The 27,545-nt window shown below is 41.9% G+C and overlaps 1 protein-coding gene across 1 annotated transcript in view; it reads left to right on the top strand.

The window, feature by feature from the left end:
• Positions 1 to 21,254: 21,254 nt before the first annotated feature.
• nol4la (nucleolar protein 4-like a) overlaps positions 21,255 to 27,545 on the top strand; it is a 33,075-nt gene continuing 26,784 nt past the window's right edge. The window contains exon 1 of the mRNA XM_085782809.1: positions 21,255 to 21,646. Within this exon, the coding sequence (XP_085638935.1) occupies positions 21,296 to 21,646 (351 nt within the window). The 5' untranslated portion in view covers positions 21,255 to 21,295. The remainder of the gene's footprint in view (positions 21,647 to 27,545) is intronic.

Below are 27,545 nucleotides of genomic sequence, written 5' to 3' on the forward strand. Positions count from 1 at the left end.
TCTGGGAAAGAAAACAATAATAATCAAGTTTTTATAAATGATGGTTAAGTTATGGTTACTTTATTCAACACTACCATGTTATTATACATTTAACACATTTTAAACACAGTCCTTTGAATGTACAACAAATATAAAATCTGGATGTTTTGTTCTGTGACTCAGGGCACAGAACAAAACAGCATTGGCTTTTGATCATCCTGTCCACACCCTGTCCACACCATAATACACTTACTTTGAACTTCTTTGCTCAAGTGTTTTGCGTTGTAGAGCTCATGGCCACATTTTGAAGATACACAAGTCAAAAGTCCCAGCCCCTTTCCTCAGACTGCTCTTGAAGCCATGGGTGACATTGTACATGATTGGATGGTGTTTTTTGGTGCTTGTTCATTCCCCAGGCAAGTGATTTATTTACTTTACTTTCTAGCAGATTTGTATAAAAAATGCTCCAGAATAAGATCTCCAACCCAACCTTTAATGTTTTTATTTTGTAATGTCAGATTTATTTGTCAAAGAGCTTTGCTGGACCTTGGGTTGCACATGTTTTCCACACCTTATACTCTGTGACCCATTGCCACCACCATCACTGTAGTTATTTCACTAGTCCCTTGAAAGAACTTTTCACATTTTTGCTCAGGAGAAAAACAGGGGTGTCAGCATTGCCAAAGCTCGTGTGTAGTACCCTCTTAGCCCATGGCTGACTCTTCTAGGGGTGGGGGTGGTGGATGACACGCTGCCTAATCCCCCTATTGTTTTACTGACTGTGTTGGGTAGAAGCTGGGTGTTCCCCGTCTGTCAAAATAATCTTTAGCTTTGTTTGTGTTGTTTGTGTCCAAGCGTTTTCTGATCATCAATACACGAAGACAACGAGCTGTGCTAAAGCTGACTTGCTGCAGGACACTTGCCCAGCCATGCTGCTTGCTGTCTGTTTCTCCTCCCCTTCTTCCTCAATGTATAGAGAGAGAGTCTCAGTGAAATCTCGCGTTGCCTACATTTTTTGCCGCGAACCGCTGTACAACTTTCACTGAAACTCCAGCTTTAACACGCGACCCGGTTGATTAAGTAACAGGGAAACAAATACTACACACACCACGAGCGAAGTTACACCTTGACAAACTCGCACCGACCGGCATGTGCATTTTTAATATTTAATTTTCTCGGTTTACTCCAGTGTTTTCTCATTTATCATGCACCGAGCAGCAGCTGTAGGCTGTGGTTTCACATGTGGGACGCTGGCTTGCTTTCTTCCTTTTATGTAAAATGTATAATATTTATAAAAGGAGCAGATATGTCAAAGCGATACAATCACGTCGTTCGGGGGGGAAATGTTATAATTACGGTCGACTACTAGCTCATATGCACGTTATTACAATAGCCGGCAAAAACACACACACACACTGGAGTCAAATCTCTTTCTACAATAGCACATCGGAAGCCAGACCCTATGGGGTTAGCCGAGGGTTTGTATGAGCCGGTCTTTCTCTCTCTCTCTTTGTGTTTTGTTGTGTACGGGTGCAGAGGGGTTGGTTGGATCCAACAAACCGGGATAATCACAACTGTAACAACAGATACCATCGATATCAAGTGCTATAATATGAAAAACAAAAAAAAGTCTCGGCAGGAAGCCGAGCTGGTGTTGTGTAATAGTATATATACATTACGAGTACATTACGAGTGACTCACCTCGGCCCAGCCGTCCCCACTGAACAAATGAACGTCCTGACTCTTCTCTCTTCGCTCGCTCCTTCGTCAGAAAGGCAGACCGGTTCGTGTGACGTCGCAACCAGCGAGAGCCATTGGACGAAAACGCGGGGAGGCTTTGCCTGTCCCGAAACGAGGGGACTGCGTTAGCTACTGAAATATACACCAAACCCGTACGTCCTGCCGAAGAGTACAAGCACTAAAGCTGCCAAAAAAAAAACATAAATCGACGAGAAATATAGTTGCTAGCTATTCGGTTTAACCCTTAAAGTTAGCTTCATACTGATACTGAATCCCCGACCATATGACATAACGTTATAAATATACATCGGCCGTATTTCTAAAACAACCTACAGTGTATTTGAGAAAACGCACCCGTACCATTGTTTAAATTAGTATAGATATAAGGATCGTTATCGACGAATAAAATCACATAAATGATATAAAAACAACAACTTGCTGCTGTTGTTTATCGCCAATATGGCGGCGGGGTAGACGACAGCGGTGCGAACCTAAAATGGAATCAACACCGCCGATGTTGGCCGAATTAGCATTAACTTACACTAGTTCAGTCGAGTTAAGTTTCTTGGGGGGGAGGGGGGACGCGAGGGGTGACTTACATGAGTCGAAAATAAGTTCTAGTTCGAGTTTTTAATTTTATTTTTTCCCCCAGCCCATATCACTTTAGAGCCGCATCGCAGACACGGGAGGTGCCAAACTTTCACAGTTTCAGCTGGGCGACAACTTCGGGCGTTGACGCAATGCTGTCAAAACAACAACAACAACAACAACAACAACAACAACAACAACATATTGGCCGTATTCCTAAACCAACCTACAGTGTAATTGAGTAAACGCACCCGTGCCACTGTTTAAATTGGTGTAGTATAGATATTACGATCTTTATCGACAAGTAAAATTAGATAAATTATATAAAAACAACAGCAACTTGCCCCTGATCTTTGTCGCCAATATGGCGGCGGGTAGACTGCGGCACTACGAACCTAAAATGGAACCAACGCCGTCGACGTTCAGTTGGCCGAAATAGCATCATGTGTAACCCTGTTCGTACACGAGTCGAAAATTAACCCGGGTTTGTCGGGTTTTTTCTATCCCAAATCACCTTAGAGCCACATTGCAGGCAGGGAAGATGGCCACCTGTCGGCCGTTAATGCAAAGCTACTGTAGCTTGCCATGTACGCATTCTAAATCCGTTTCAACACGTCACGTTGCCACGGTGACACGTTAAATGTAACCGTTAAAATTAATATCCTCCTGTATCGAGGTGATTAAAATTTGGACATAAAACACCAACGCCACCATGATGACATGGGGAGCATGCATGTTATAGGTAAGCTACCATGTACACCGGGACAATCTTAAGTTTCTTATGCCAACATTTTCGTTTGTTGATAAGCACTGTAACAGGAAAACTCAACTTTCATATTATGCACTCGGTCGGTAATGGCGGCCGTATCTAAACGGCTCTTGCCTGTTGGTTTCGGGCATGGTTTCGGGCCTACTTCTCCACTCCCTCTCCCACACGGTGCTGTAACAGTGTAATGGCGGCTCGGCAAACCGGCAGGTGGGAGGGGTTAGAGCACGAAATGGCTCGCAACAAAGACGAATTTGTTTCAATTAAACCGAAATAAGATCAACCACTGATGGAAACATCGCCTTGAAACCAAAGTCCTTCTTCTCATATTAGAACGTCTCTGTTGAAACCAAGTATAAATAGCAAGCGCAGTTGATATCGGCCATGTTGTGGCGATTTGTGAAGTTGTCGGCAGGCACCGTGAAGCGAGCCATTTCAACATAGTAGAAGGGAATAAGTGACTCTGAAGCAAAATGTTTGTCCGCCGATAAAAGCGGAAGTTCGACATAATAGTTTGCGCAAACACAACTGTCTTTTAAAACTTAACAATTCCTCCTCAGTTGACAGAATTAAGAAGCCATGTCTAGCAGAAAACGAAACGACCGAGTTACAACAAATAGGCTATAACAATGCGTTGCATCTCACATTAATTTTATGGAAAGGACAATAGCCTACTGTTGGCTACATGCACCCCCGCTTTTTATTGTGATGAATACCCTGCAAATTTGGGTCTAAAATCGGTAAATACATTATTAACAAATGTTAGGTTATAGGTCATAAACCATATTAATGGGAACAATCTGGGTTGCCAGGTAGCCTATATCCAAAGCTCTTCTAATAAAACAATTAACTAGTAAGATAGCTTATAGACCTAACCCTCTTAATAAAGTTTATTTTCTTTTATTTGTAATATATAGGCTATATAGACCATTATGTACTTGAAGTATAATATATTGTAACAAAGAGTAATCTTCATGGCACTCTCTGATTTTGACTGTTGATATAGCTATATTAACAGCTCCTACAATGTGATTACTGTAATAGGCCTACTGAAAATCACAGATTGTCCCTGCCTGTTTTTGAATGACAACACCATTAGTTCAAGCATTTTTGATGCATGTGGTCTGTAGTCTTGTGAGTGTTCAGCCACACCAGTAGTGGCCAGCAGTGGGGTCACAGGGGTCAGAGGAGTCTTCTTTTGTCTGACCACCTCTCCCACCAGCCCTTCCTCCCAAAGCACAGAGTCACCAGATTGGAGAGAAATAAAACAAAGACGATGGATGTTCACTTTTCTTAGTGTCATCAATATCTAGGGATGGGTTAGCGTTAGGGTTAGAAAATGTGAATATAATATGTGGGCTCTGATGAAAAAAGTTGGGCTATTTCAGAAGAGATTGAAAGTTGATGTTGAGGTTTTTTTTGTTTGTTTTTTTTTAGGTTAAAAGGTCACACAAAGGAATTCAGGAGTCTTAACTGCAACCATACTTTCAAAAGGAGAAAGAAACCCACCATAAATTCCACTGGTGAAAAGCTTGAATGACAGGTTTTAGTGAAGTCCAATAAGAAAGCACTGGTTCAATGTAGGCTATACATTTTCTAGCCTGTTGTAACATTTCTTCAGGTGTTAATCTCATCATGGATAACAGCTCTGATCTGAATACACTGACATGAGGCCATGAGCAAGTTGTTGGGGTTCAACTATTGCAGACATAGTTTAGCCATTTCTGCGAATAATTAACTCTGAGTAGAGAGCACATGACCCCCCAACTCAAAACACTGGAGCACTTTCATTTCTTCTTTGCCATTTGATCTGGTGTGACCGCCTATCTGGATTTGTGATTGAGTCAGTAATTGATTTTAGCCTTGCAAGTTTGCATCTCCCGACTTGATGGAAATTGGATGGAAATAGCAGCACAGTTGAGTTAATCCTATAATATCAAGGTGTAGGAAGGGAAACTGTCACTGTTTTGACATGTGGGCACAGAGGAAAGAATGAAAAGGTGGTGTAACAACAAGAAAGAGAAGTGTGAAAGGAGGAAGGAGAGAGATTTCTGTGATGTGTAGAAACAATGGACTGAGTGTGTGTTGGCCAGATGTTATAAGGATAAAGCTTTATTTTTTACCATGAATATGAGAAATTCAGTTCTTTCTAGTAAAGAAACAACAAAAAACGTGAGACCAACATTGGCCATGGAGCATTTCTACATCATCCAATGAGAGCAGTCATGTGAGTCCTGTTTCTGTTTACCTCAGAGTCAATCGGGACGAAAGACATAATATTACAAAAAACCCCGTACAGTGGTTTTTGCACAAGCTTTTAAACTCGCTTGTTTGAATGGACTGTGTTTAACATTTCATTGTTGTCTGAAATACCAAGGCCACATCACTGCAGCTCTTTGAATCTTGTCTCATTCTCTGTAGTGACTCTTTCTCTCTCCAAAAAAAAAGAAAAAGAAGAAGGAATCACAGTGGCTGATCACTGGTGTTTTAATGACACATGCACACATAAAACGACACAAGTGTCCAAATGAAGTTTCCACTGAAAACCTAGGTTTATTTCTTTGATTTTCTATTGTTGAAAACCAAACAAAAGACGAAATTCTTTGCAAACAAAAAGAAAACAAACACATTTCTCAAAACAATTAACAAAAAACAATACACCATGGCACAGCATAGTCAAAAACTGTGTGCTTCTGATCAGCAACATCTGCAATAGCCTACACACTGCAAACACTCAAAATCTTTCCAAGAATATTTGTCTTATTTCTTGTCAAAATGTCGAATTTCTAGTCAAAACTAAACTCTTTTCACTTAAAATAAGACTCATCACCTAAAAATGAACCTGTTTTTAGATAATTTTCATTTGTTTCAAAAATATTTTCGCTTGAAATAAGTAGAAAAATCTGCCAATGAAAGCAAGATTTTTGTGCTTGTAATAAGAAAGAAAATCTTGCTCCACTATCAGATTTTTCTACTTATTTCAAGTGAAAATATGCTTGAAAGAAGTAAAAAGTGTCTAAAAACAAGCTACTTTTAATGTGGTGAGTCTTATTTTAAGTAGCCTATTATGGGATTTGTTTTGACTATAGAAATTACATTTTGACTAGAAATAAGACAAATATTCTTGGTAAGATTTTGAGTTTTTGCAGTGCACTTCACGCTAATTGTGTATGAACTCACATCATAGGAAGCTCACCAAACACAACACAAATAATGATAAATGCAAAAATGTCTCATACATTCTTAAAATCCACAAAACAGTCTCCAATTGAGTGTGTTTGCTCAAACCTGTATGGTCTGAAATGCTAAAATATTTTAAATGAAAAAAAAAACTAAAAACTAAAGGTAGGTTGTTAAGCAGTTTTCGCAGTAACATCGTGAAGACTTTTCCCTTTCTCGTCTTTGAAAACAGTGACCTAGCACTCAGAAACTCCTACTCCCAATTAGCACAAGCAGTTAAATCACCAACACCCATCACAACAGCAATCATTTTATTCCAACATATGTTGAGAGGAGCGGCTAAAAATAAGTTTTCTTAAACCACTTCTGTGTCATGTGGTGTGGGCAGAGAGAGCACAGTGCAACAAGTAGGTAGTAGATCAAGAACAAGGAAGGAAAGTCTGAGGAGAAGGAGAAGGAGAAGGAGAAGAAAAACAGAGACAAAGGTCAGTGGGAGTATTTTAGAGGGTAAGGCTTAGAGAGGACAGAGCCTGACAGGTGCAGTCAAATGTGTCACACAGCCATGGCGAAGTGGATGTCAGTGCAGCCGTGGGGGGCCACAATAAGCATGTCACAGTCAATCAGGGAGGTGGGATAAAAGCTTGCAGCAGGGTCTTAAGGGGAGTGAGCAGAGTGTTTGTGTCTGCTCATTATTGTCGTAGAGAGTGAGTAGTATTGGCATGATGGGGGCCGCAAACACAGGTGGCACTGACAGGACCAGCGCTAGTGTTCGGGGTGTTGATTAAGAACATTAGCTACATGCAAATGAGCTATTTATGAATGGACAGATGAGGTAGTTCGTCACGCTTCGGTGCGCTAATGTTAGCAGTTGACTTTCTGACGACGTGTACTTGTTTATCACTCGACTATATCAGAATTCAAAGCCACTTAACTTCATGCCTGTCGGTTCAATAAACAGATGTTGTGTCAAAGATAAAGCTTTGGTAATGTGGAGTGCAGGTCACCGGGGTCACGCACACAATCTGCCTTTGTGTGAGGGGTAACAGGCTTCCTCTTGGGCCCCTCGCAAACTACCTCAGACCACAGAGGAGTGTTCAAGAGCCTGGGCTGACAGACATGCTACTTCTCCAGGGTCGTTGCAAAATAGGAACATGATTATTTAAAAAAAACACACCACACAGTTTTCACTCGCATGCACGTTCATGTTTAAACATGCAATGACAGTTTGTTAGTTTTTTTTAAGGCAACAGCACTGACACATCATTACTTTATTTATGGGTTTTTATTTTTTTAAACTGTCTGGTGTTTTACCATCTGATAAGTTTTTATTTTCATTCTAGACATCCACAAAATCCACAGCTGACAGTTAGGTGTACTTAAATCTACAGTGTCCAGTCAGTCGTGGGAATTATTTTTTACCTTTATTAAAATGAAACTAAACTTTTGTGACCTGTTTTAAAATGTTAACAACAGGGGTAGTAGCGCAGTCAAACGTCAAATGCAATAGTGACACATTCGCACCTTTTAATTTGATTGTGGTGAACCTTTTGGCAAAGCAGTTGCATATTTATGTGACCATCCAATACAGAGCAGCAGCGTTATCATTCATTTGGATCAATGCTTCTCTTCACCTGAGCGCTGTAAATCCAATATTCACTCTGTACTTAGGTCTGTTTGGTACCAGTTCCTGAGGGAAATATCTTCTTTAGCTTCTACATAGTTAATCTTTGATCTTTCTTTCTTTCTTTTTTAAACAATGAGATGAATTCACTGTGCCTTGAAGTGAAGGAAGTTGCAGATTCAGGTGATAATTCTCTTAAGTTTACAGAACAAATAGTTCCACTTTTGATAATACATGACTGCATGCAATTTACAAATTCCCAACGGGCCAACGAGGAAGCCGCCTCCTGGGTTTTGTTTACAGTAGCTTCCTGAGACCAACCACCAAACAGGCTACATAACACACACATTACAGTGCATGAGTAACATGGAATTATTATCTGAGATCAGTTTTGTACTTTTTACTTTACTGATCTGGATGCAGAAACAAGCAGCACTGCTGCACCACATTATTTAGTCATAATTACTTTATTGATCCCAGAGGAGTAATTCTTTTGTTACAGAGCTCCGAATAGAAATGAAAATATGAAATGTATTGTGGTTAGTTTTTTAGAAAAACTTAAGGAAACACCTGCAAATACACAAATGTGCTTCAAAAACTCACAGTACAACAGAAGTGTTGATGTTTATTCAATGCATCTTGGCATTGAGAAGTTGTGCAGATGGCTACCTGTTAGTGGTGTTTGAAAATAACTTTTTTTTCCCATTTATTATAGCAAAGTAAATATCCCATAATTCAGATGTGATGTTAGTTTACCATTACATTTATTTAATGAAATTTAATGAAATACATCTGATACAGGATATAAATCCTCTACATCAGACTCAAAATAATGACAACATACAAAAAATAAACAGAATTTTCAATAACCCATAATATCACTTAAATAACAGAATAATCCAAAAATAATCTCCCACATGACTTCAAAAACAACAACAACAACAACAAAAATCAAGTAAAAATCCAAGTCTACAAATTCATCCTTTTTTGACCATGATTTGATTAGTCTTCATTTCACTTTTGTGTGTTTGTGTCATGCTGCAGTGACAAGATTTTGGTAATAATACAATAACATTCATGATTTTTGCTTGAGACATGAGAAAATGAAAGACACAGTCACAGAGCATCAAGGTAACCATAGTAACACACATCACAGTAACTCATTCACAACCTACAGTAAACAAAGGGAAACTTACTTTTACATTCACGCACAACAGACACACAGGCTGACGACTCTGCTAAACCTTTTGAGTGCGTTGGACCTGTGTGCGCTCCTCATGAATTATTCATTTCCTGACTTCCCAGAACGGCTCGGCTCCTCCCAAACGAGGCAGAGCAGGGAACTTCACACACATTTACGATTAGATTTATTGGGAGAAAAAAATAAGAATAGCAGTGTGGTATTCAGATATTGATATTCAACTTATTTAGAGTTGTATGCAATAAACAAACCACTTTTCTCACAACATACACACAATTCAACAACACTGCCCTCGTGCCACAACAACAGGTAGAACACAGAACTACACAACTACAACCACACGGGACAGGAATCACAACAACCTAATGAATGATGATGAAAACCCACAAATAATGAATGAAAACTTCTTCTTTTCACTTCAGAGTTTATCAAAGCATGCACTTCTGTAACTAATGAATCAGTGATTCATTCATTAAGTTATTCTTATGTAATGGAAATTATTCAGACATTTTAACTGTGAAAGATGTGCTGATTTTTCCTTTGTCTTAAATTTGGACTATTGATCAGGAAAAGTGTAGCTGAATGTGTCATTTTCAACCGTGAATCAGAATCAGAAAAACCTTTATTGTCCCCTGCAAAAAGCAGTGGAAATTTTTCTTAGACGTGTGCATAAAAGAAACAACAATTTAACATAACATAAAACAAACAACAGATAGATACAGAATGACACAGGTAAATACAGAATAAAACCTTAAAAGAACATTACTGTAAAAGATTTCACACAGTTTTCAACCAAACAGAATGAGATGAGTGCTTTATGATGTCATTGAGTCATGTCAAACCAGCTAGGCTACAACAGTAAAAATGCTGCTTAGGCTACATGAATGCATGAATACAGTAATAATCTAATTTTACAGTCACACCTTTTCTGCACCTAGAGCACATTTATTGTAACTCACTCAACATTTGTAACTTGTAATATGTATTTTTTTTTAGTTTTATTTGGCTAATTCTACTTGATCTCAATACAGAGACACACACGCGACACATGTACGCGCATGCGGGCACAGGAGGGCTCGGTTTAATGGCTGCACTCCAGCTCGACGTTTCCCCCCTCTCTTCTCGCAGTGTGTGTGCTCATTACACCCCCTCATGGATTTACAAAGAAAATGATGGTGTGTGTATGTGTGTGTGTGGGGAGGAGGGAGGAGGGAGGGAGGAGGCTGCCGCTCCAGCTCACTAATCCAGTGTCAATCCAGTGCACATGGTGGAGGGAGAGAGGGAGGGAGGGGAGGGAAGGGAGGGGAGGGAGGGAGGGAGAGCACGCGCACGCACTCTGACTCTGGAGGGGGGGTCTTCTGCTCGTGAGCCGGATCCATGTGGCCCCTTATCTCCCTGTCATTGTCCCTCAGTGCTCCCCCTCCACCCTTCTCTCTCTCTCTTCATGATTAACCAGACTCATCGCCCTCTATGGTCCATCGTTTCCTGTTACTTAGTTACCAGTTGCCATGATTTGCCTGGGCCGCTTGTGTTTCCATGGCGACTGTGTGCCCAGTCTCTGTCGTCTCCTCCTCCTCCTCCTCCTCCTCCTGCCGGCTGCCTCTCTCTTGGCTGTGGCTGTCCCGAGGGCCTGCAGCCACCCCGGGCCCTGACCCACGCAGCTCTCTGCCTCTCTGCCTCTCTGCCTCTCTCTCTGCCTCATGGTCCCATACGGCTGTCAGTGTGAGTCCGTGTCGCACTGCAGCCGCTCGCCACGCCAGACTGGTAATGCAACTTCTGGCTCGGCCCGTGTTGTGGCTGATATGAGCGGCAGACAAAGACTGAGTTTATGTAACAGACATGGAGAAGTAGTAGTAGTAGGGCCTATACAAAATACATGTTCCCGTCTCATCACACATCAACTTCGACATCAGTGTAACAAGAAAACAACACAACATTGTGTCTTAAATAGAGTGAAATAAACATCTTGCATAATGCGGGATGGGATAAATAGCTATAAGACGATAGAAACTGAACGTGCATTGTAAGTTTTCAATGGGATTCTTTAAAAAAATTAACTTTAATCCTTATGTATTATTTATGTTCTCAATCTCTCGGTGAATAAATGTTCACAGAAAAGCAATTTAGTAAATGCAAATACATCAGTTTTGTCTTCATGTTCAAAGATAAACTTAACCTGATGCATTCACTACAGTGAGGAATTTAATTATTATAAATAAATACCTGCAGGTAAATATAATCCAAGACAGTATAACGCAATATAATACGTGCTTTAGAAGTGTTTTAATTTTAGTACATGTCATTATCAGTGCACCTTATGTTTTAAATGTCACATTTGTTCAGCAAAACTCATTAGAAACTTCTGCAAAACACCAACTTTTTCAAATGGACTCGTTACCTTAGGAACTGTGGTTGGTTAAGTAGACTAATCTTAGTAAGGCACTAAAAAATAAAAAATAAAACAATTCAATTTTTAAGATCAAATCAATATTAAATCTCCTAAATTTTGGCTGGGGTGGATGGTTCAATCCCCAAAGTATGAATGAATACCCGAGTATTGATAATAATGGGAGATGGAGATGGAGCTGAAAAAGTGGATCCATTTAAAGCACTTCAAGTACAGCAGCACTAATCTGTATGAGAGTTGGCAGATGGATGTGAATAGAAAACATTACAAAATGATATTTAAAAAAAAAAATCAATGTCCCCTTCAAGAAAACATGTACTCACACTAAACTGTTGGCTGTTTTCTACAGAGAAGAGCTGTCGAGTTGTGTATATTTAGCCTGAAGGGCAGTGTGAGAACACAGACCTTGGGGTTGAGTGGATGTTATACTAAACAACAAAAACAACAACAACAAAAAGGACATAATAAAAAAATCTAATTGTATTTTATATTTATAAGCCAGCAATCTGAGTCTCAGTGGTTACTTGATACCAGAACATGTTCTTATGTAAAATGGATGTAATGCCCCTTTATAAACACATATTATCTTATTTTTAGGTTTAAAAATGTAAATATTACAACGCGCCACAACCGTATCCTGCAGCTGATTGGTGGTATCCTGGTTCAGGACGGGTCTGGCCCAGGATGGGTGACACAAAGGAGGGAGGTGCAGTTTTCAGCTCCGCCATCGGGAGGTAGTAGTTCATCATCATGCCTCTGTGCGTGTGTGTGTGTGTGTGTGTGTGTGTAGGCCTGTAGTGTATCCTCTGCCTCTATCGCCCTGTGAGATCGCCAGCACCAGACGAGCAGGGTATAAACTTGTCACCGTGACTGAAGCTGATTCACCATCACTCCCCCTCAGTGTGTGTCTGCCTCTCATGCAGCTTATTCAGTCTAACACTCACAGCTCTGTGTCACTGTCTGTGTTTGCCCCCCCATCCCCTCTGTTTTGGACTGTTGCCCCCCCAGCTCAGGTAGATTTTTGTTAGTTTACACAACAACTAAGACAGGATTCATCTCCACAACAAGGTCTGTAAACATCCACTGTGTTGGCAGTGAAAACAGCCCGAGGAGACCGGAGGAGCCTGTACGAGTGTGAGTGTTAAGTACATACTGTAAATATATTGATGTAGGCGACTCCTCTCATTTCATTTTATAGGCTACTAATACGCAAATATTTCTACTCTGACTCATTTAATTGACTCTAGCTATATGGCTTCACCCACTTCATAGATTGATACGTAATAAAACACATAGGGAAAACTACAGTGCATTGACTCATGGGATATCTAATCCAGATGTTATTTACACAAGATGTTTATAGGTCTGTGTTTTCAAGGAGGAGTGGAGTGGATAGAATATGGATGTATGGCAGATTTTTTTCTGTAAATTAGTCCAAATATAACTTCAAGTGTCAACACAAACAACAATAAACTGCATTAAATTAAACTGATTTACACTTTATTTATACATCTGCTTTAGGAATTTAATAAAACATAATAATAAACATTCAAAACCAAATAACTGATGTAACATCAACCACAGAGTTTAAAATACAGATGTTTGGGCTTATATACAGTAACCTCTGGGTGGTTAATGAGATAATAGATGATTTGCAGGCATGTATTTATGATGTATTATGTTCTTATTATTAAACTATTATAAAGTTGTAAACATCGGCTTTCCCATAACAACATACAGCATTAAAACACTGATTTTACACTAACACAACTACTCACAAAAAGTTAGGGATATTCAACTTTTGGGTGAAATTGATGGAAAATGTAAAAAAAAAAAAAAAAAAGAAAGAAGTTCATGCTACAGTGACATTATATAATTTAAGTAAAAGTATGTAATGGTATGGTTTCTTCATGTCCAACAATGTATTGAAACCAAAGCTAACAACAGTGGTTGGTAAATAATAAATAATGAAACACTGAACAGTTGGACATGTGCATTCAAAAGTTTAGAGAAAGTCAAATTAAGCTCACTTTTTCATGTGAGTGGTAATATATGTGTTAATTTATAGTGATGTATAACACAAAAACAAAAATATTTAAGTATTATTGGAAAAATATGAATGTTTGGCAGTTGGTAAAAATATCCTCAGTGGTTGAACTACAGACTCCGAGTTGTTTCCCAGTAACAAAACAACATCTCCTATATATATCTCCTATACAGTTAATCATGCATAACCAGCACTACTTTTAATAGTTAGCGCACACACTGAGAATAGTTGGATATATGACACTGGTGAATGAGCAGGTTAATTTAAAGGGACATTAACTGTACTTGAAGCAGCAGAGGCTCAGACGTCCACAGATTAAATATCGTGTGTATGAATCAAACTCTGAGTCACACGTTTCTACCGCTCGGTTCTGTATCTGATGAGACTTCACCTGACGGGTGTTTGTCCAGGTCTGTGTCCCAGGGTGCCCAGCAGGGTCTCTGTCATCAATCTGCCATCAACTTTCCCTTTTTCACAGCAACATCATCAGTGTTAAATAACATGTAGCCGTTTTATCAATGTTAATGACCACATATAGATTCACTTTATGTCATAAACACACTTTCAATTGTTTCCAACTTCCTCTCTGGAAAGCCATGTTGTCATGGTGACACTCAATACCATACAGAACAATACCCACAAGCCTCAGCTGCTGTTATTCCAACACTACGAATATTATTCAAAGATGGTTAAAGGGATAGTTCAACATTTTGGCAAATTGGCCCATTGCCATAATCCCCATAGTCATAGCAGTAGTTTGTTACCTTTAATTGTCGGTGCAAGCTACGCTACGGAGGCTCATGGGATTTCTAGGTTTCCCTCATCAAACTCATCAAATACACAATCCAACAACTCCAAAACGCTCTGGTGGACAAGTTGTGACCTGCACATTCACCACGCTATGAGATAATAACAGAACGTTATCAGACAGAGTTGTTTTAGAGGGAAATTCATGCAAAACCACTGATGCACGTTCTCGTCTGGAGCAGTTTTTCAGCAAGCAGTCTCTGTATTTACCTCTAAAACAACTCTGTCTGCTAACGCTCTGTTATTATCTCACAGTGTGGTGAATTTACAGGTCACAACTTGTCCACCAGAGCGTTTTGGAGTTGTTGGATTGTGTATTTGATGAGGGAAACCAAGAAATCCCATTAGCCTCCGTAGCGTAGCTCTGAGCAGCTTGCAGCTCTGCTCTGCCGTTCTAAAAACAGCTTGCACCCACAATTGACCCTTTGTCAAGGCCCCGCCCCCCACGGTTACTGTTGCTAGGTTGGACAAACAATGGTCACAGAAGGGTTAACTCCCATTGGAAACCATTGAAAATTAGGCAGATTTAAATTGCTTGTAAGGAAATTTTGAATTAACTTATACATCAGAAAAATAGTGTCCATGATAGAGGACAGACGTGGCTAAAGAGCGATTGAACGGGCATTACCCGACTTTTCCGGAAAATGGGGAAAAACCATTGTTTTGGTCACTCACTAGCTAGTAGCTAACGGCGCTAGCTAACGTTAGCTACAAGCTAATCTCCGCCGATCTCCCGTTTCTCCTCGTAAAACTTCACAAAGTTAAAAAGACATTAGCAGCGGTAATGTTACGTTTGCTAGATAACTTTGAAGGTATTAGATCTTCTCTGTCTATGAACACGACCAGAGAGTGGACTGGAGGATGAATGAGCTTCAATAGCACTTCAGTAATACAGCCAGGGAAAAACAGGCTCACTTCTGCACAACAACAACAACTAACAAAACTTTGCAGTTAACCCCTGACCTATGCCTACAGCTCCCCCTAGTGGACCACCCCCAAACCCTATTATTAAGCTCAACTAAATACATAACAGAAGGTTAAAGTAATATGTATACAGTGGGAGTAGCCTACATAGGCTAAGTATGTTTATTGATGTCTTGTGTTTGGGGAATGGGATAAAAATGACTCCAATACGTTCCAGATATAGTGAGTTGCTATTGCAGGAACCCCAGGCACATTTTAACCATATTGAAAAATTAAAAAGTAGTTTTTGCCGAAAAACTTGCTGTCTACCTATCTGGTTTCATAGGGTTTCATGCCAGAGTTGTCCAACCTTAGAATGCTGCGCAACACGTGACATGGGGAGAAGCGCTCTGATTGGTGGAACAGCAGACCAATCAGAAGGCCAACAAAGGGTCAATTAAAGGTAACAAACCTACTGCTAAAACTATAGGGATTATGGCAATGGGCCATTTTGCCAAAATGTTGAAGTATCCCTTTAAACCAGTTCTTATCCTTCATTTTCACAGGATGAACAACCTAAATTTATCTGTTCCTATAAAACAAACTGAATATCTAATGTTATTGTTTCTATTGGGTTTAATTTTGAGGTAGCTGCCATTGGTGCTTTTCATCAATTTGGAGATGTTGTTGCATGATGCTGATCACTTCCTTGGAGCCAGAGCTCTATTGTTTTGTTTTGTTTTGTTTTTCACCCCCAATAGCCCAGAAATCCTCCAGTACAGATGTTCATCTTTTCTCCTGATGGTTTTTAATCCAAAGCTGCAGTCAGAGGAGCCTCAGCTGCTCACGTAGCCTATAACACACACACACACACACACACACACACACACACTGTCTGTGGGAAATATTAATGGGACCTTAACTTCCAGAACCAGGGGCACCTGAAATTAATTCTCCCACTTGACAACCAGACTCACTCAGACTTTATAGGAAGTCCCCCCTCCACAGCCTGGAGAGATATTACACAACAGTTCATATGGAGTGGAGTGGAGGGAACCATGATTTGAATATATATATGTACGTACATCTATGTTCATGACGATGGGAGGAGAGTTGCTCCGCAGGTATTGTGAATGTGCTGTCATCAGCCCTGTGTTTATAATTGAGGCAGGTTTTTATTTTTGAACGTGGGGGTATTTCAGTGTGAGGCTTCAGGCTCCAGGGCAGAGGAGAGGAGTTGTCCACCTCACACTGGAGAAAGAAAGGAAGTGCTGCTCAGTGGGGGACTGGGAGCATAATTACAGCAGTTTTGCCTCATTAGGATTGAGGAGGCGTGACCCTGCCTACAGGTCCGACAGCTGAACCGCTCGGATGGTGGTGGTGGTGCCGCTGAGAAATGATCTCTGCTCAGCTCAGAGGAGGAGGAGGAGGGGGAGGAGGAGAGGGGCCGGTGTGGTTCAGTGTGAGCCTCCAGTGTGTCGTCTTGTACAGTGGTGGAGGATTTGCCCAATGAGCACGATTTTATTTTTGGGCCCTCTATTACTGCCAGTAATACTGATTATTGATCATTTACACACCTACTACAAACTTATATAATTTTTCTAATCTGTCATCACAAATCATCATCCTACCCATCTATGGTTTTGAATCAGAAATGGAACCAAATTCAGCTAAAAGTGCAGCCTAGGTTGATTTACACAAAGGGATAGTTCAACATTTTGGCAAAATGGCCCATTGCCATAATCCCTATAGTCATAGCAGTAGGTTCGTTACCTTTAATTGTCGGTGCAAGCTGTTTTTAGAACGGCGGAGCAGAGCCGCTAGCTGCTCAGAGCTACGCTATAGAAGGCTAATGGGATTTCTTGGTTTCCCTCATCAAACTCATCAAATACATAATCCAACAACTCCAAAACGCTCTGGTGGACAAGTTGTGACCTGCACATTCACCACGCTATGAGATAATAACAGAACGTTACCAGACAGAGTTGTCTCAGAGGTAAATACAGAGACTGCTTAATGAAAAACTGCCCCCGACGGGAACACGCATCAGCGGTTTTGCATGAATTTACCTCTAAAACAACTCTGTCTCGCAGGTGCTTCGTTCGCTTATGCATTATTGGTCCGGCTCTGGAGGATGTATACTCATCAGATTTCTCAGTTAAAGTCCTGCAGCAGAAGTTTACAGTAGTAGATGTGTCATTAAATAGAAAAACAGCCGCAGAGAGTGTGAGTGTTGTAGCTCAGTGGAGTCCAACCTGGGGGTCGCGACCTCTTGGAAATATCCTGAGATACGTCAATAAGAGCAAAAATGTACATAGAAAACTGGATGAGCTTTTCTTTCCTTTCTCGAATTTTCCCTTTTTTTCTCGTGAAGTCTCTTGTGCAACTAGTTTGATAATTCACTAATTGTCCCTGTACTTTATTTTTAGTTTTTAAAAAGCATAAATGCCACATTCCTGCTGTTCTTACTTTTAAAATGTCAAAATTTGATGCATTTTTTTCTGGCCTTGATAGAAAACTGAACATGTGTGGTGGTTTTTCCAGATCAGTGGTTGGACAGACGCAGATCTGTGACACTTTATAGACCCGATGATTAATGGAGTTGTGTTAATCAATATCGTAAATAAGTGTTAGTTACTTGAAGCCCCATAAAGGACCATTAAATCACAATACAAAGTCATAACATAGGTCGAATAGTTCACTGGGGTGAGCAGGCGTCCCATATACAGAGGCTTCAGTCCTCCCTGCACTCACTGGTGTTAAAGACATAAAAAATAAATAAATAATGTAGAAACTAATGAGTCAAAACTGAGTTATTATCAGAATCTGACCTTTGATGATGTTGTAAAAAAAACATTATAACACAAAAATCTATTATTTAGTTAGTGTTAAAAAAAACAGAGAAGAATTCAAAAGAACTTATAAAAAATTGTTAATAATAATAAAAAGAAATTAGATTATGGGTTTTTTCTTTTTTCTTTTACAGCCAAGACAGTGTTAAAATGTTAAATCACCTTCATCTAGTTAATATCTAACTAGTCGGAGAAGTTTGGCAAAGTGGGATTCATCTCGTCTCCTGTGGTTGAACCTCTTTAACTCAACATATTCTAATGTGCTTAATGCAGCTGATTTATTAAACCAGGTCCTGCTGCAGGTTTTTTTTTTTTGTTGAAACTCTCTCTCCATCTCGCTCCCCCTGAACATCGACTGCAGTTCATGTAAATGTTCTTTAGTTTTGATAATGGAAGGTATAAGTGATGATTATTAAAGAGATAGTTCAACATTTTGGCAAATTGGCCCATTGCCATAATCCCTATAGTCTTAGCAGTAGATTTGACCTTTAATTGTCAATGCAAGCTGTTTTTAGAACGGCGGAGCAGAGCTGCGAGCTGCTCAGAGCTGCGCTACAGAGGCTCATGGGATTTCTTGGTTTCCCCTCATCAAACTCATCAAATACACAATCCAACAACTCCAAAACGATCTGGTGGACAAGTTGTGACCTGCACATTCACCACGCTATGAGATAATAACAGAACGTTACCAGACAGAGTTGTTTTAGAGGTAAATTCATGCAAAACCACTGATGCGCGTTCCCATCGGGGGCAGTTTTTCGGCAAGCAGACTCTACATTTACCGCTAAAACAACACTGTCTGGTAACGTTCTGTTATTATCTCATAGCGTGGTGAATGTGCAGGTCACAACTTGTCCACCAGAGCGTTTTGGAGTTGTTGGATTGTGTATTTGATGAGTTTGATGAGGGGAAACCAAGAAATCCCATGAGCCTCCGTAGCGGTAGCTCTGAGCAGCTCGCGGCTCTGCTCCGCCGTTCTAAAAATAGCTTGCACCGACAATTAAAGGTAACAAACCTACTGCTATGACTATAGGGATTATGGCAATGGGCTAGTTTGCCAAAAATGTTGAACTATCCCTTTAACAATCTGAATAAAAAAGCACAAAGTCAAGGCCCTATAAAACTTTCTAACTTGTTTCTCTCCTCTCTCACCTTAAAATCATCCAAACCTAATATACAAAGTGTTGAATTTACTCCCCAACGCTGCTGTTGCATACATCTGAAAGCATGCTAGTAAATAAACCAAAAACCTTTTCAAAATAAGAGCGCATGGAGATGTTTCCTCCCCAGAGGGACAGACTGGGCAGCCCTGCAGCTCATCCTGCATGCAGGCCGGTCCGGAGACACAACACAAGAGCAAATGATGAAATTAAATGAAATAGCTCGTAAAGAGAGAAAGAGAGAGAGAGAGAGAAAGAAAAAAAAAGGGCCTTGGCCATTCACCACACACACACTGACACAAAGACACACAAAAAAACACACAAACACATGTGCATTCAGTTTTTCTTTATCTGACAATCTGTTGACAGACTGTTTGGCTGTTTGTCATTTAGTTGGAGAGGGTGAGGGGTGGGGGGCAGAGGCGGGGTGGGGGGGGCTTTTGTGTCCAGCATTTACCGCTGTCTGAGTCAGGATGGAAAAGATGAGGACGGGGCATCCCACTCACCCTCTGCACGGCCGGAGACACTGCTGCGCTGCTGTCATGGCAACAGCAGCCACCGCCAGCATGGGCCTACAGTACAATGCACAGGCCAGGAGGAGTCACACACACACACACACACACATACACACACACACACACACACACACACACACACACACACACACACACACACACACACATAGACACACACACACAGACACACACACAAAAAAGAAAACTACACACTGGAGGCAAATACAGATCCAGAAATTTGTGCAGTTTGTTGTTTGTTGCTTCTTCTTCCTCAAACATCTGTGCACTGACTTCAGAATAAAAGACCCATTTGTGTTGATCAAGTCCAATAATGTGGCTCCTTTGTGCCCCATTTTACATGTGGAAGTCACATTGTTCTGTGATTTCTCTCACATATATTTAAATTATCGAGAATTTAAACTTCCTTATATTATAGATTTAAGTTTAAATCACACTATAAAGGGGCAAAACAAAACAAAAACAACAAAATAAAGATGTATATGCAGGTATTATTTTTAAAAAAATTGTCTTATATAGAGAATTATTTTTGCATTTTGCATTTAAATGATCTTCTGAGTGTTTCCCAGCATGTCGTGCCTCCACCCTTTCACCTTCTACGTCTCTGTCCGTCCACTTTTGCTTTTTTTGCTGCAAAATGAAGCCAGTGAACCAGTGAAATGAAATGCGGATTGCTACGGGATAGAAGGAGCCAACAACACACAACACTAGAGCAAATCCCATTCAAACAGGTGTGAGGACGGAGCGAGAGAGGAGGAGATCCCAGGTGGCGCATGTTGATCGGATGTGTGTTTGTGGTGGTGGGCAGAGGGGGGGCCATAGGCTACAGGAGCTCATTGTGTGTGCATCTTTGCGCTTTTTTTTTTTCTTTAAGGGGTTGTTGTGCAAACCCGCATCCGAAAATAGTGTTGTCTGTTTGAAAGTAGGTCGATAGGAACTGAGAGCGACGTTTGTTTCCACGCTTTTGTCTCTTTTTTCTTTGTTGTAGAGGACGGTGGTGGTGGTTTGGCTTTTTTCTTTCTTTCTTTTTTTCCCCTTCCTCCTCTCCTCTCTCTCATAGCCCTAGCCCATGCATATACCCCTTCAGTGGGTTTTTACGCACAGGTGGGAGAGACCCGCTCAGCATAGGACAGCCCCCCTCCTCTCCTCTCCTCTCTCTGCTCTCTCTGCTCCTCGGCGGATGATGTGAGGAAGTGACATTTTTCACCGCTGCGGTTCGGGACAGCACTATAGCTCCTCTGCAAACAGGTGTGCTGCTGCTGCTGCTGCTGTTGCTGCTGCTGCTGTCCGGACCACTTTTACTGGAGGAAGGAAGGAAGGAAACCCCGAACCAACACTAAAGCCCCTCCAGCAGGACGCGGGACAGGAGCGGAGGAGGAGGAGAAGAAGAGGAAGAGGAAGAAGAAACCCAGCCCGTTCAAGTGTGGTCTTTATTAGCCTGGGCTGTTTAAACGGAGGGAGAGAGATAGAGAGAGAGAGAGAGGGAGAAGGAGAAGGAGAGGGGGAGCGATATGGCAACGAAAAAGGCGTGCGCCGTGGATGCGCCCAAAAGGAGCCGTAGTCCGGTCGTGTTGGAGGCGGAGATGTTCAGTGAATTTCAGGACTGGTGTCTCCGGACTTACGGAGACTCCGGTAAAACAAAGACCGTCACCCGGCGAAAATACAACAAAATCATGCAGACACTGTTGCAGAACGACGAGTCGGACGGCGGCGTGTACGTCGACAACAGCCACATCAACGCCAAATTCAAATTCTGGGTGAAGTCGAAGGGATTTCAGGTCGGAACCAACGTCCTGGGAGAGCACAACAAGAAAGGAGCCCCGGCGGGGAAACCCGTCCTATATGTCCCGGTCAAGTCAACGGTAAAGTGTGTGTGTGTCTGTGTGTGTCTGTCTGTGTATGTGCGTGTGTAAATGTGTGTGCGTGTGCATGTGACGAGATGTCCCGTTGCCGCCTGTAATAGCCTATAAGTTGTCATTATTTCTGTATTATACACGCACCTGTCACATGAATAGAAAATGACAACTCATAGTGTTTTATATCGTCCCGGCTCGCCCTCGATAAAGATTCACTTTGTCCACATCCCAGCCAGAGCAGCCCCATACACTCTCATCCCTTGCTGCTGCCATAGCAACGCCGCCGGTGCCTCCTGGCAATCGCAATTGTAAAAAAAAAAAAAAAAGATATCGGTGGCTATCATGCATGGCCATCATCTCCTCCTGTCAGCTGCAATAATACAAACACCACATTATTATTGACTATTGATTATTGACATTAACGTGTTGTTTGAAGAACCGGTGTGGCGATGCTCTCTCTCTCTTTCTCTCTCTCCGTGTCTGTGTGTGTGTGTGTGGTGTGTGCGCGCGCGTGTGGAGGATGCAACGGCATGTTTCGTGGGTCGGGTATGTCAGGGTAGTCCGGTGTGTGTGTGTGTGTGTGTGTGTGTGTGTGTGATGCCCCCTCCCCATCCTCCCTCTGCGGGCTATTAAGGCCAACTTAGAGGCTGTCAGATTCAGATCCACGTTTGATTGTTTGTCAGCGGTTTATCAAAAGGGCATGCACGCGCCCTCACTGTCCCGTGCAAACCGAGCACAAAAAAAAAGAAAAAGAAAAAAGGGCCGTGTATCGGTAGCATTTGATCCCCCCCCCCACCCCCAAACCCAACCCCCCTTTGAGAGAGGAGCAGACACTGGGCTCCTCTGTGGTCCAATATCTGCCCCTTCCTCCCCTCTTTCCTCTTTTCATAAACACACACCACTGTATCAGCCCGCGTGAGTGTGAGTGTTTGCCCCACTCTTCCTCTTCTTTTTCTTCTTCTTCTTCAGTCTCATTGTCCTGGGCAGGATGCGGATCGCAGGCACTCGTTGCTCTGGCAACACCTGTGTAAGTCCAGGATGGTCTGTCTCCGCTGCTGCTGCATTTTATTGTGTAGCTGTAGCTGGATACACGGATTCACACGGCTCCATCCATCGGCTCAGCAAAGAAAGAAACCAATTATACTGATTCAATTCATTAAAAAAAAAGAGAAAAAAAAGAAATAATATAATATAAAATAAAATAAAATAAAACCATGTTTGATAGACGTAGCTGCGGAGCCAGCTGTGCAGTTAATTGGAGAGCACGTGACGGGGCTGTGGCGGAAACAAAAGGGTCTGTCCGGGACTGATAACGACACACGCCCAGTCAGTCAGAGTGAGTTGTGTAGCGCTCACACACTTCACTTCTCCATGTCGGTGGCGATGATGATGATGATGATGATGATGATGATGATGATGATGAGGATGATGCTCAGACTGAGCGCGTGTCAGGAGGACCGACGCTGCAGGTGCATTATGGGTTAAACCACATTCCCCTTCTTTCTTTCTCTCTTCCTCTTTTGCAACGGAGGATAAACACATAGCCAACACGATGAACTGTCAGCCTGCCCTTTTTTTCTCTCTCTCTCTCTCTCTTTTTTTTTTTTTTTTTTTTGGAGTGGGGGGGTTCTGCTGTGCCACAGAGGGAGACAACCACCATTTTAAATAAGCGCCTTCAGGGAATAATCTCCCCTCACCCCTCACCCCTCACCCCACCGCCCTGCTGGGACGGAGCCTCTCTGGACCTCAGAGAGACACAGACAGACAGGGTTTTTATTTCTGTCAACAAACTGAAAGGAGATATTAGCACCGATTAGAGGCTGAATCCTTTATTATTATTATGATTATTGTGATTATTATGATTTCAGCTCCTCCACAGGTGTTTTACCTGTGTGAGAAAAGCTGCAGTTTTAAGACTCAGTCAGACCAGATGCCTTCACCAAAGTCCCCTAATCTCCACTCAGATTGTGTTTCCCGTCTCTGTGGACAAGAGGACAGGTGTCCCGCTCCCCGCAGGTGCAGATGGAGCCTGATGGGACACGTTGATGATGATGATGATGATGATTAGGTTGTTGTTGTGTCATTTATTGTTGATACAGATCCAGTTTATTAAGAACAGCTATAAAAACTGATGCAGTGGCGGTTTATACTGTTCAGTTTTTATTGGATTTGACACTTTGGAGGATGGAGTTTGTGCTGCTGACTGTTGAGCTTCTATTGCATTATACAGGGAGTGGGGAGGGGGAGGTGGAGGGGTGGGGGTTGTGTGTATGTGTGTGCGTGTGTGTGTGTGTGTGTGTGTGTGTCAGCTCCTCAGCCTCCTCCTCCTCTCCTCCTCTCACTGAAGCACCTGTCTGTGTAACTCAATCGCAAGCCTCCTAAAATGACCATAAAGTTGAATCAACACCTCGCTGAAACAGTTCTGAGCATCAGGAGCTTCATGAACGAAAGGATTTATTATCAGTGGGGGGGGGGGGGGGTTGTCCAGGCAAAATAGTGTTTTACAAGAATTTTTTTCACCATACATCATTTCTATGAGGTGTCCAGAACAACATACTAAAAGTCTATGGGGAAATATGTTTAATTTTCATCAATCCAAGATTGATTTAACAATAAACCCCAATGGGGCTATTTTTTGATGACATTTTTGATAATGAAAGTATCTATGAAATTTAACATTTTTTGTATTACAAGTTTCTTTGAAAATGAATCTGAATATGCAAATGAGGCATACACTAATGGAATATGCCCAAAATACACCCGAATAGTAAAGGAAAAGAAAAAATTGGGTGTATTTTGGGCATATTCCATTAGTGTATGGCTTTTCATAGATACTTTTATTGTGTCAAGTTTCATTGTGATAGGAGTAAAGGAAAAAAAAAATAGCCCCATTGGGGTGTATTGTTGTCTGGCCTTATTGGCACCATAGATTTTATACAGTAAATCAATCTTGATTGATGAGAATTAAACATATTTCCCCAACTAGGATTTCTTAGGACTTTTAGTATGTTGTTCTGGACACCCCCACTGATAATAAATCCTTTCGTTCATGAAGCTCGTGATGTTCAGAACTGTTTCAGCGAGGTGTTGATTCAACTTTATGGTCATTTTAGGAGGCTTGCGATTGAGTTAAACAGAATTCTATTACAATTAGTTCTACGTTTGGGTCCAAAATGAGCTAGACTGCCTGGACTAGTGTATTAGTTCAGACTGATACTGTATACGTGGACATATTAAACTGCCAACTGAGCGTTTTTTTTAATCGATACGAGGTAGTGGAGATGAGCTGATGAGCTTCTACGAGGCCCAAAACAACAACAACAACAATAACAACAACTCTCTGTGGCTGCAGGAAAGGGAAAAAGTTGAAACTGTGTGAGGAAACAGTTTGTGTAGCTAATACCATAAGGCAGGTGGGGAGGTAATGTAGTGGTAGTATGGGAGAGAGGGGGTAGGGGGGAGAGAGGGGGGGGGGGGGGGCTCCCCTTGACTCAGCTCCACTTGGGAAATTTAAACAACAAACAAAACATCAGCCAACAGAAGCTGCTGCTGCTGCTCGTGATGATGAGTCAGACCAGACGCCACAAATCAACCTCTGCATGTGCATGTGTTTGATTCAGCTTTATAGATATAAATATAGTAGCTAGACCGTCCTGGGCTGCTGAGAGGAGAGTGACTGTCACACACACATGCACACACACACACACACACACACACACACACATACATGCACAATGGTCACTCACTGCCTCCTCGTGCGGCTGCAGGGCCGGGGGGCGTGTCTCTGTCTCTGGAGCTTCAGCGTTGGAAGCCCCCGCTGCAGCTGCTCCCAGGGTGTGCCAAGTTTCTGTATGGGGGCAGCAGCAGCAGGGGGAGGAGAGGGAGGAGGAGGAGGAGGAGGAGGAGGGGGAGGAGAGAGGAGGAGGGGGGTTGGGGTGGGGGTAGTAGTTGTAGGGACAGGGATGGGGACGGGGACGGGGACGGGGATGGAGGCTGATGTGCAGACAGAGAAGGTCTCTTCTGTGTGTCAGTGAAGCATACAAGGCGGCTTCAGTCAGAGTGTGGCGGCTTCAGTGGCGGGACAGAAAGAAACACACAGAAAGAAACGCACACACAGACACACACACACACACACACACAGACACACACAGACAGGGCACAGTCAGTAGTCGACGCTTCTTTTCTTTTCAAGCCGGACACAGGGTGAATTTTCTCTCTGTGTTTGTGTTTTTTCTCCATGTCCGTCTCTGTTGTCTCAGAGAAACGCAGCAGCCCGGTCTCAGTGTGGAGATGCAACCTCGTTTAGCTCTCATTATGTCCTGATTAGAGGACGCTACAGAGGAGGAGGAAGAGGAGGGGGGAGGAAGAGGGGAGGAAGAGGAGGGGGGGTGAGTATAGGACCAGAAACAGACACAGAGATGCGCCACAGAAACGTTCACTACAGCTTCTACACAAGCACACGCTTTCTTTCTTTTTTTTTTTTCCCCGACATGAAGGGAGTCAGAGAGCAGAGCAGCCACTTTCACAAGAGAGACGCTTAAACGCCCCGTGTGTGTGTGTGGTGTGTCTCAGTGTGTGTGTGTGGTGTGTGTGTGTGTGTCTCCTCTCGGCGGCTCACACCAGCATTGTACTGAAAATTTTGAAATACTGTTGCGAGCTGTTGCTTTTAGTTGCCATGCCAACTGAAATCTGTAAATATCTCCGTTCTTCGGGGTTTTGGTGGACACATGCTCACACACACACACACACATGGACACACACACACACATGCTCACACACACACACACACACACACACACACACACACACACACACACACACACACACACACACACACGTCACCGTTCAGAGAGACTTCACATGACGTTTGCGTGCGCTGTCACAAATTATGAATCCAGTCGACATCAGCTCGTCTAATAATCCTGCACACACACACACACCGGTGTCCCAAAGATGAAAATGATCGGTTGCCGCAGCAACTGACTGATTATCGATAATATCAGTCAATTGATCTGCCAATTAAAATAGAAGAAGAAGAAGAAGAAGAAGGAAGTTTATTTATATAGCACCTTTCACAGACGACATTCACAAGGTGCAATAGGTGCATTCAAATGACACATTGACAGACGCAACTCGACAACAAGCAATAAAAACAGTTACAATGCCAGAATGTTTTTTAAATGATAAGATTGAGGCAGCAGCTCTCAGCTGGGGAGGCAAATAAAAACTTAAAATGTTTGAAATCATTATCAGAATTTATCTTTATGATCGACTAATCAATTAATTGATTAATTGTTTGCAAATTAGATCAAATAGGATATTAAAAGATGCCACTTTGGGCCCTGGGGAGGTTATAATGAGATTTTTTCCTAATTTCTCCGACATTTAACAACAAAAGAATTAAAACATATAACAATAATTGGCTTATTGATTGATTTATTGATCATCTGGAGGTCGAAGCCACAGAAAGAAGCTTTAACGATGTTATGAAACACAGCAGGCCTTCCTCGGGACGTCCTCTCCTCATCACACACACACACCGGTGTCCCAAAGATGAAAATGATCGGTTGCCGCAGCAACTGACTGATTATCGATAATAACGGTCGATTGATCTGCCAATTAAAATAGTGAAGAAGAAGAAGCTCCAGGTTTTTCATCAAGAGACAAAATAGATGCCAGAAAATAAAAACTTAAAATGCTTGAAATCATTATCAGAAATGATAATGTCTCATCTTTATGATCGACTAATCAATTAATTGATTAATTGTTTGGAAATGAGATAAAATAAGACATTAAAGCAGAAGTAAGCGATCCGGTCGTTTTGGCTAATGCTGCGTTCCAGGCAGGCTTTTGAAACCGTAAATTACAGCTTCAAGTCACAACTTACGACTTTGTAGCGTTCCAG

The sequence above is a fragment of the Trachurus japonicus genome, chromosome 7 (assembly GCF_045865225.1).
Source record: "Trachurus japonicus isolate A0001 chromosome 7, Traja_1.0".
NCBI classification, from domain to species: Eukaryota; Metazoa; Chordata; class Actinopteri; order Carangiformes; family Carangidae; genus Trachurus; species Trachurus japonicus.